At 42.4% G+C, this 11,008-nt stretch overlaps 1 protein-coding gene across 4 annotated transcripts; it reads right to left on the minus strand.

The window, feature by feature from the left end:
* Positions 1-2,992: 2,992 nt before the first annotated feature.
* PDP1 (pyruvate dehydrogenase phosphatase catalytic subunit 1) lies at positions 2,993-10,778 on the minus strand. 4 transcript variants are annotated; one of them, XM_065831916.2, is made up of 3 exons: positions 10,642-10,775; positions 10,160-10,194; positions 2,993-6,942 (listed from the first exon to the last, which is right to left on the minus strand). In XM_065831916.2, exons 2-3 carry the CDS (start codon positions 10,188-10,190, stop codon positions 5,291-5,293), a joined length of 1,683 nt encoding a protein of 560 aa, XP_065687988.1. In that variant the 5' UTR covers positions 10,191-10,194; positions 10,642-10,775; the 3' UTR covers positions 2,993-5,290. The 4 variants fall into 4 exon arrangements, with proteins under 4 accessions (XP_065687988.1, XP_065687989.1, XP_065687991.1 ...); XM_065831917.2 differs by lacking the exon at positions 10,160-10,194 and having other exon boundaries at positions 10,642-10,778; XM_065831919.2 differs by lacking the exons at positions 10,160-10,194; positions 10,642-10,775 and adding an exon at positions 10,339-10,523.
* Positions 10,779-11,008: the final 230 nt, after the last annotated feature.

Consider the following 11,008-nt stretch of genomic DNA (forward strand, 5'->3'; position numbering starts at 1 on the left):
GGCATTGCAAAGTTTTATTAAAGATTTCCTAGCTAGGAAATCTAATAGAAAGTCTAAAAATCAAGGATAATTTTTTGTTTTCACCACACAATGCTCCTGCTAACTTGTGCTCCATTTGTGATCACATTATGAAAGTTAGGTTATGCTTTCCTGCTACATAGCAACTTATTATTAAAATGTATATGCACTGCAAATAAAACAGAAGGCATAAAAGGTATAATAGGCCAAGAGCACAGTCTTATCTATTGTCTTGCAAATATGAACCTGGACTTAACACATCATTGGGGTGGGCAACTTATTACTACAGGAACCTGCCAAGTGAGCTTTAAATTCCATTCTTCTAGTTAGGAAGTTTATTTCACTGACACAAGACGGCACATACAACTGACATGGGTTGTGCTTCAGCATTCACATGTGAGGGATGCCAAATAAAAGTACCAGAATTCAAACTGGTTCATCTGTTTAAAGGATGCATTACTTACAAGACTTGGTCTGTTTTCTCCCTCCTCTCCCTTACTTGCTATGGTAACAGGAACTCAGGAACTTGTTCCAAGTTTTGGCCTTTAAAAGACAGCACTTAAAAGTCAGTCATCAATAAGTTTTAATACCTAGCTGGTTGGGACAGGGGCAAAGTAAACACATGTGTTTCCTCCACTACACTGGTATTTGATGTCAGAACATTTATATAATGTCTAACTACACACTCTAATTAGCACCATATTTTAAAAGAGTAAACCGAAAGAAAGAACTCCCTAATCAAGATTTGATAAATCAGGCTAACACTAAATGAGATATTCCTGCAATGAGTTTGCTTAGATTGTATTTGACCACACACACCCAACAAAGGAACAGTATCTACTTGTTTGCACAGCAATTAAATACGCTGTAGCTGTTTGAATAAATAATTTAATCCAGAACACATTATCAAGCCCTTTTCCTGCACAAATCCTCCAGTGCTAGGAAAGACATTACTACATCCTGCATTCACTATTGAATAAAAAAGAAAAACAATGGGGAAGATCCCAAAACTAAAGGCACCTGACAAAGGAGAGCTTCCAAATAAAAATAGGGGAAAAGAACAAAACTGTTAACCTCACAAGAAACCATGAATGCACTCATTCAAATTCCCACTTCATTTTAAGCACATTTGTTTTAACACAGGACCAAATACACAACAATGAAGTATCTTGTTAACTTCTGTAAATAAGCTACTGAAGAGGACAGAAAATAGCATCTGCCAAAACAGTGCTTAAGGCATGTTATCACACTTGAAGCACCTCTCAGCAGGACATAGATGATAATCTCTGGAAAGAGACACTTTGGGCTTTATCATTTTATTAAGCTAAACCTAACTTCATTGAACATACAGTAAGATAAGGACACCAAGCTGCAGTGTACCATTTGGCAGGCTGGCAGAAAACTCCTTCTCCTCCTGCTCCCAAGATCTGCTTCATTCAAAGCTTCATGAAATTACAGACAGGGCATTTTGGCCAGATCTTCCAACTCAACAAATTTTATTTCTATTTGTACATTACTGAACAACAACTAGGAGCCGCACAAGTTTCTTGCACAGGATCAAACCTATCAACTAAAAGAACTAGTTGCTCAGCAAGCCAAGATGTCTTGTGCTAGTGCCGTTCTGGGACCGCTGTGCAGCAGCACCCGTGACTGTTCAGTCTACGGTCACTGGTGCAAATCAGATGGCACCTCTTTATTCAGCAGTCACAAGCCCAGAAGGACTGTCTGCATTGGGGAGCTTAGGACACTGTGATGGTTAGAACCAGAAACCTGAATTCTCCATCTCTGCCAGGTAATCTCATTACAAATATGCCTCCCCACTGAGGAAGAGCAGAGCAGCCTGGTCATTCTGCAGAGCACTTATCAGAACCAGTTAATAGGCAACCTCTCACTCCAGAATTGTTTTAAGTACAGGGACCTGAGTATAAGAGTCCAATTGTAAACAACATTTCACAATAAGACTATGCTCCTTGCTGCATGAGTCACATTTTAAGAGTCTGCTACATGCAAAACTCTGCCCTGCAATGAGGAAATAAGTGAAAAGGAAAAATATTTTAATAAATGCTATACTTACTGAGTCATGCACATAGAGGGCAAACAGACAATATGGAAGTTATCACAACAGTAGTTGTAAAATACTATCAAAAGCAATTATAATGCACATACCATTTTAAACACACAGGAACAGAGTTAACAGAGCCTTAAGGTAGAAGCATAGACTGAGAGAGGATCTCCCGCTCTTCTCTTACCTAGCATTGCTGTTAAACAGCTCTGTTGACACATTCATCTAGAACAGTTTTAAAGATTTAAAGGTGAACCTGACAGCTGGTAGTGACTGTCGAGATTCAGCCACCCTTCTGTGTTGCACTAGGCATTTGCAGCTGTGAAGTCCTTATTCAGAAAAGTAATCACATCACCCCCCTTACAGATAAAGTAGCAGTACTTTCTGCAATGCAACAAATTTAGTAGACACTGCTAACAGAACATGTCCTCTGCCTGTAGCAGACAAGCTGTTTCAATTTAGTTTACCATCAATTAATTCTTACACCATTTTATTCTCCACATTTTAGATTATTTGTTTGCAAGATGTTGTATTGCCCTGAATAAGGTACAGCCCACAGCTTTCTGATCTCAAATTATGCTGCTTTATCTGCAGCACTGCCCCCAAAGTTCATCATGAGATGCTGGGAACTGGGACATGCGGAACAATACCGACAGCAAGATCTGAGCTCTGCTGCCGGGGGGCAGCAGCACCAGCGTGCCTGATGCAGGGCTCCCAGCTGCATGGTGGCATTTAACATCTCTCAAGCCCAATTTTCAGTCTGTTTCCATTTATACTTTGCTTTGCCTGGCCATCTGGTCCATTCATAACAGGGACTACACAACATAACGCATTCTTGAAACACAACTAATTCCTAAGTTTCAACCCTAGCAGAAGAGCTATCACATTCTATATCAATCCAACACACATGGATTTCTGCATAATTGATCATTTTATTGGAATCTGTTAGAAGATGTTTGTTCAGATCACCTGTTTGGCAGGCAGTTTGCTGCTTCTGTTCACTGCATACATACTGAGCAAGTCTCCAAGCAATACATGTTTTGTCTGACCCCATACATGTGCATCTTTACTACAAAAAGCAGCATTTCCTCCATAAAAGTTATATCCATGGGACCAATGTTCTTCTAGCTATGACACATACCCAGTCCATATCAATAATCACAGGTTAAATACGTCAATACATGTAATGGAGCTTTAACAGTAAAAAAAAAAAGTAGAAAGTTAAATACTGCAACAGCTTAGATACATGCTGTATTTGAATGAGAGAACAAAATCTATTGACCTAGCTAATGACAGTCACCAAAACACAACATACAGAAACAATGTCAACAGCCAGTACTTGTCTAAGCATTTTAGAGTTCCCCTTTTCCCTTCAAATAAAGAAGGGTTAAGCACATCTTGAATGTGAACTTAGATACCATTAACCTTACAGCAACACTGATCCTGGTATTTAAGAAACACGTATTAAAGCTGCAGGCCACTAAGCACGCATAGCATTTGTAAGTTTGAGTAGCCAATGCTTACTATACCACAGGTTCACTGTTCAAACTAGGTGTTATCACATGTAACAGTAGCATTAACTAGCAATATTTGTATTTAGTAGAAAATGCCATATTACTCCATTAACCAAGCTAGGTTTTTAAAGCATTGCTCTAATTTTCTATGATGAAGGCTAGGGAGGTATTTTAACTTAAACACCTTGGTAAATTGAAATATGCTGACATATCATTGTTCTCTACAACACAGGAATTAAGTTCTGGTATTTCAGCCAGCATTCAAGTTTTTAAACTTAAATGCAGGTTAAAATAAATCTGTAAATGATGGTACATACCAAAAACAGATGCAATGATGACCAATAAATTAGCTGTCATTCCCTACTTTTTAGAGTTACAAGCCCAGCAACTTTAGGCACACAAGTTATAGCCTATCTTTTACGTTCCAATTCAATTACAAGCCAGAGAGAACAATTTCAGAGATCTGTGACAGCATTTTTGACTATAAGAACATGCATACACCAGATGTCCAGAAACACAGAACTGCTGATAAAGAAGTTGCTACAAAAAGCCATTAAACATACACATGCATGCCAGCTAGTTTCCCAACTAAAATGCTATTTACAAGCCATACTCTAATTTTTTTGTAACTTGTAGTTTTTACCCTGACTTACAAATATGAGTTCAAGTGCAAGACATCCAATATGTGACTATTTGAAACAGCTGAAGTGAAAATGAGTGCAAATTACAAAGCCACAAAGAGGTTAGCAATGAGTTTCTCAGCTTTTTGAGGTGAAAATTTATTCACCAGGTAAGTAACACCAGACAGGGGTGGAGTCCATGAAGGACATAACCTTTAGGAAAGTAAACACAGCCTTGACCAACAACACTGACTTTTTGAGAAGTCTGGAAGTTTCTTCATATTGCAAACTGAAGTCCTCCAGAAAGTTACCTGGTATCTTACTGCATGTTATACTGTATTATTGCCCTACAAGTTGTGCAGTAACCCACAGCTGAGAAACTATTAATGCACAATTAGTTTAGAAGCTACCGTGCATAAGATATGGCTAAGCTGTAACAGAATCTCAGGTATTGATTATGGCTTAGACCTGCATTGAAAGTCAACACTTAGACAAATACCCTTACATGAATGACATTGTCTATATGAAAGCAAGACAACTTTGTTATACTGAAGACTTACTCGGTTAAAGTGACCTTCTGCTTAGAAGAAACAGCAGACAGTATATTCACAAATAACCATATCTGTTTTGCAAGAATTAGCCCTGTAAGAATTGGACAATACTTCTTTTTACTCATCTTTTAAGATAACATTAGATATGTACAGATGTTTATAAACTGCCTTTGCTTCTTGAACAGCCAGATCTCTGATGGTTAAATTCCTTGTCCTCTCTCCCTCATTCAAGTCTGCCAAATTCAAGGCATTGCTCTAGCAGCATGAAATCAATAGTGCAAAGTTATTACAAAAACATCTTTTCCCAAGCTGTGACATCCTCTTCAAGCTTGTATTAGGTCAATAGCACTTCCCACATACTTAGAGCTCTGGAGGAAGGCAGGAACAATAGATATGCTTAATCTAGCAGGCAATCCATTTGTTTGCTAAGGGTTTTTTTGAGTTTTATTGTTGGGTGGTTATTTCTTATTTGCTGCTCATACTGGCCATTGCTGTAACTTTGGTAACTAGTTCAACATCTTAAATTCACAGTTCCCCATTCTGACATGCACCTATGACATGAGAGTTGAACTGCACTACAATAATTGTAATGTCATCTCTATACATTCGAGCCAGCTCTTCTGGAAGACTAAGCATCTTGGACAGTCGATCATGATCCACAGTGCCAAACTCATTGTTACCCACTGCATGACGTATCAGGTGAGTTGCTGCATTCTGATCTTCAAATACTGAAGAGATTCTTGCTCTTCTTTCTGCTAAGAGACCATGCATCTGTCCCAAAGTTACCTTATAGCCACCAACAGCTATTGGCTGTTGATGGTGAACACCAGTGAGGTACTCCCCTACAATTCTAGCCACATCTTGCCTGTGCATTGTCTCCCACAGCCCATCTGTGGCCAAAATCAGAAACTTATCCTGTGGCCGTAATTTGTGATGTATGACTTCTGGCTCAGCTGTGAGGTATGGGGGAGTGTGATAGTTTGGAGGAATAAACTTTGTATATTCATTGTCATTCAGCTGATCTGGGCCTGATTCTATTACCCTCTTCTGTAGGTCAATACTCCATTTAAACTTCACATCACCAAAAGCTCTGAAAGGCATCAGGAGACCCAAGAGACGGTCTTGTTTCACGACATTTTTTTCTTCAGACTTTGGATGCTCCTTTCTCACACGTTTAACTTCATGTTCATTTTGTGCATTGTGGTCATAAGACAGATTAACAGCAGACCAAGATCCATCTTCTTCCTGAACCCCAAGCACTGCCCTACTGTCACCTGTGTTTGCAACATGCAAGTCAACACCATCCACATGGGCCACACAGGCCGTGGCACCAGAAAATGCTACTCGCAGTACTAGGTAGTTGAGAAAAGAATTTGGATCTCCTACTTGAGCTTCCAAAGAAATATCGTTATCAAGCCTCTTAAATGCATTAACTAAAGCTTCTTTCACATCAGTAGTCTCTCCACTGTTGAGATCAATGAGCTCCTGCCAGTAAGTTCTTAGACTATTGAAGTAAAGCTTGGAAGCTTCTTTGCTAAAATAATCATTGGGGTGCTTGTGCCACTGCAAAATGGGCAACAGAGCTCTGCCACTTTCAACAGCATTTTCTATTTCAAGTAAAGTCTCATGAGGTAACAAAGAGACAGCAATGTAGTAAAACAGTCTTTCACTGACAGCTTGAGCACAAGCACAACCCGCATGGCCATCAAACACACCCAGAAGCATCCCTCTTGTCTGTAAGCAAGTAGCAGCACTTCTCCGGTCTTCTATCGGAGCATTAGCAGGCAACTGGTTGCTATCGAAGCCAAGGACAGAACTTACATTTTTACCATCAAATTCTGGGACTTTGAAACTGTATTCATTTGCCTTCAGAATGCTGTTGACCTGTGGTGGAGTGAGGTAAAATCTTTGTGGTGTGGAAGTGTAATCCCTCGCATGAATAAAGTGATTGAAGTTCTCTTTCGGCCTATAAAGGGCTGCAAATTTCTTCTGAGGTGCACATCTGAAGTGACTGTGAGCAAAATTAGATGACAAACAACACAGATGTTTATGGTGGCAGTAGCACACAGTACTGCATATTCTACTAATCTCACAGTTACGAATCAATGGAAACAGATGAGCTGGTGCTGGCATGGCATCAGACAACAGTGGTAGCCTGGAGCTCCGGACTGGAATTGCTGAAAGACAAGAGAACAACTATTCTTAGAGGGACAGCTAGGACAGCTAAAAGATTTATTGCTTTTCCCCAGAACCCTGTGTCAAGACACAGCCCCTAACAATACGGAGTTCATAGCTTCATGGGTCTTAAGAAAAGGCTTTAAGAGGTTCTTGTTCATTGACACTCCATTGGGCTATAACAAAAAAGCTAAATCATACTTAAGATAGTTCAGCTCTTATACCCAAGTCAGATAGCAGGCAGAAAGTGAAAACATCTTCCAGGCAGACAATGCAGCTTCAAACAGAATTTAGGAGCTAGCATGGGACACTCTACAGTAATGCCACCTTGTACAAGACTGTTATGGATATTTGTTTTCCTGCTGATTTCTCAGCTGACAGAGCCAGACATGGCACACAGAGAGGAAAACAGTCTTTCTATAAGGCTGAAGAAGAGATAATCCATTCAACAGTAAGACTCAAGAGACAACTTTGAGATGATATACAACTGTATTCAAGATGAAGATGGTTTAGACGATAAAAGCAAGCAGTAGGTCATAGACAGAAGATACTCTTTAGGCAATCACAAGTCAGTAGCTGGTTTTGTTTCTTCTCCCCCCTTTCACATACAAAACTTCAAACTTGTATGACACCATGGTGTACATATACAAAAAAAGCCCCAGCAGTCTATGCAGCAATTTTATAGCATATCAGAAAAATACAAGAAGCAAAATGGAGATGCATCTCTCCTCCCAGCAGCTCATCTACCCCAGTAAGTTTTTAGGATTATAAATTGCCTTTAAAAGCTACTCAGCTGAAGGGCTACATGCATTTGATTCCACAACTAGAACAGAGTTCTGCACAACAGTCTAAAGCTAGCTGAGTGTTAAAATAAACTACTAAATTAAGTATCCAAGCAAAGTATTCTACTACTTTTTGCCATATCTCAAAACTTCTTATTTTTAATTCCTTTGAATAAAGATTATTCTAACATACTCTTCCTTGTCCACATTTACATACCCAACACCAACATTACTGTAAGTGTCTCTTAAACACCTTATTCACTATGCCTCAGTACCAGGAGGTCTTTAAAAATGTTTTACTTGAGAAAACAGTTCCATAGTGGAAAAACTGTGGCCTTGTACAAAGCACACACAATTAAGAGAAATTCAGTTCTCTTTCCATCTTTTATGATCAAGTTTCATCATAAAAGCTTCTTCCTAGAAAAGACTACTACAAATTACAGAAAGCTTACTGCAGTAATAAGCACTAGTCTGTCAGCACCACTGTATCTCAAATTTAATTACTCTACTGAAAAACCGGGTATTGTTGTGCTGTGCTAGATACTTGTGTTACTAAATTGATTACTTCTAGTCAAGCAGGCATACTAGCATTTCAGATGAGGCACAGCCCATATAAAACATGCAGTAAGGCCCAATACTCAATTTAAAGGATCATGCAACATGGGAGGAATAGTGTTCTGTCACCACTCTATTCTGTGAGCTTTCCATGGATTCTGATCACCTAGATCAGCTGAGATGTGTCTGGAAATCTGTGAAGCTTCACACCATTCTGTGTTGCAAGGAAGGGAAGCAAGTCACATTCTTCCCTCCAAGCTTGCTTGATCTCCTTGAGTAACCAGCAGTGAAGCCTGTTTATTACAAAATACAAAGTGCTGAAAGCAAAGTAGAATTAATGTCCTACCATTCCACCAGCTTCCTACCGTCACATCTTCATTCCCCACAAATGAGTGATTGCCAGTCTTTACTTACACTGCCCAATATTCTTGTCCACTGACCTCTCCCAGGCCTCCCATTGGCAGCTATGAAGACTGAACTGGCCAGTTTTCTGTTGTTCAGCTACCAGGAGGAGCTCTGATTGTAGTCCTATGGACCACAGCCAGCTGTACAGAGACACTCAGCAACAGTGTATTGGCCTCAACTTCCAGATACAGACTAAATTTATGTTAGCCATTTTCTTCCCAGAAAAATCTATTTCTCCAGCCCAGGCTTCACATGCGCATAGCATGACAGAACTAGCTCCAAATATAGATTTTAAAATCTACTCCCCACCTTATTATAAAATAGCTATTTTGGTAACAGTTACGCATATTTCTCCAAGTGAGAAATTAAAAGCAAAAATTCTGCTTACAGACCAGGAACCTCAAGGTTCTTCAGATATGCCTGGTCTACAGTAGCACCTCAGGTTCAACACTGGTCTCCCATTGGACTCCAACTGAATGAATGCTAAGCATTTGTGCTTGGTGTTGACCCATATGTAGTGCCACAACAACTGTTCTGACAGTTTTGCTGTTGATCCATGATGAAGCAAAAATATAAATTTACTGCTGCTATAGCAGCTCTGCAGTGCTATCAGAGAATATCCTGCTGATTTTTAATAGTTAGTTCAGGAAATATTACATGAAGTCCAAGCAGTAAGTCTCAAAATTACCATGGCCTGTATCATTTACAGTATATCCATGTCAGCTTAAGATATCAGTCTGTTTCACATACCAGATTTAATAAATCCTAGATGATTAAGTAGGAGAGTAACTCCAAGTTTGCCAGCCTTTAGTGAAATCATCCTAAGTCTTTCACATTTATCCTCACAACACGGATGCCCCAAATATAACCAGACACCCCAACTAGCCCTTAAATAATTACATTAAGATCCCAAGTTCTTTATGGATGATCAAGACATGAAGAGAAGGAAAAGAGATTAAGTGGAAATTTTAAAATCCAATCAAGATTTGTCAAGAGATTAGAATCAAGCCAGTATTAAATACCTCTCCAAGCTCAGAACAGGGTACAAATGTTACTTTTCAGGCTACAAATATAATATGGTCAATAACGAGTCAGATGGCCAATTCATGGGTTTTGTAGTACTACACTGATAACATGGAAAAAATACTACCCCTTGTCTTAATACATGCTTATTATAACTCCACTATTAAGGCAAATTGATGCTGCACAGACAGGTTCCTCCAAAACACCTACACCAAAGACACTCACGGCGTCAGGTAAAAGCACCCCAGGTGCCTTTCAGACACTTGACAGAGCTGAACGAATAAGCCTGTTGGAGAGGACGAAGACGGGGGGGGAGGAGGAACAAGAAACATTCAACACCAGCGGAACCGTTAATTCTTCCCTCCGGCCGGGTCTCAGCCTGGTAGCCCCTTCCCCGGGTCCCATCCGACCCCCAAACCCGGCGCTCTAGCGAGTACCGGTGCGAGATACGTACCGATCCGCCTGGGCCCAGGACACACACACATTCTCCTGTCACAACAAGAAGCCGCCAACATCCACAAAGCAGAAGCCCGGGGGGCGGGGGAAGAAGCAAGGCAGAGAGTTTGTTAGAAGAGACGGAGAGCTCCGACACGGAGGGGGACGACAGAGAGAAGACGATACGCACACACGCACCCAGCCTGCCCGGAGTCGCCGCCGCCTGCCCGGCGATGGGAGCGAGCCAGCCCCGCGGCGGCGCGCCCGGGGAGCTCAGCAGGCAGCGCCCACACCCACAGGGCGCCGAACCCCCGCCGCTCTCGTTCCGGCATAGGCAAGGCGCCGCTCCTGCTCGCCACGGGCAGCGCCCGCCCGCCAGCGCCGGGCGTCGTGGCGGAGACCGCTACTCCCTCAGGCGCCGCGCGGCCCCGACATGGCCGCCCCTCCCCAGCCGCCCGCCTCCGGCACGACCCCTCCGCCCCGGGCCGCGCAGGCACAGACCTGGCCCGTTCCCGGACGGCTCAGCCCGGCCCCCGGGCGGAACAGGGAAGCGGCTCGATACACCGAATGTCCCGAGACCTACACCCGGCGAACGCACACGCCCAACGGCCGCCGCAAGCACCTCACGCCCGCAGCCGCCGCTCTGCCTTATAAAGCCCCCGCGGCGCGGCGCCCATTGGCTGCCGGGGAGGGCAAGGAGGTCACGTGACACGGAGGCTCGGCAGCGGCTCGGGAGCGCGGGAGCAGGGGGAGGAGGGGGGCGGTGCGCGCGCATGGCGCAGGGGCGGGAAGGCGCGAACGCGGCGGCGCGGTCCAGCACACCCCCTGCCACCCGGCGTGCGTGAGGGGCGGCCACTGCCCGTCAGCC

The sequence above is a fragment of the Patagioenas fasciata genome, chromosome 2 (genome assembly GCF_037038585.1).
Source record: "Patagioenas fasciata isolate bPatFas1 chromosome 2, bPatFas1.hap1, whole genome shotgun sequence".
Lineage (NCBI taxonomy): Eukaryota > Metazoa > Chordata > Aves > Columbiformes > Columbidae > Patagioenas > Patagioenas fasciata.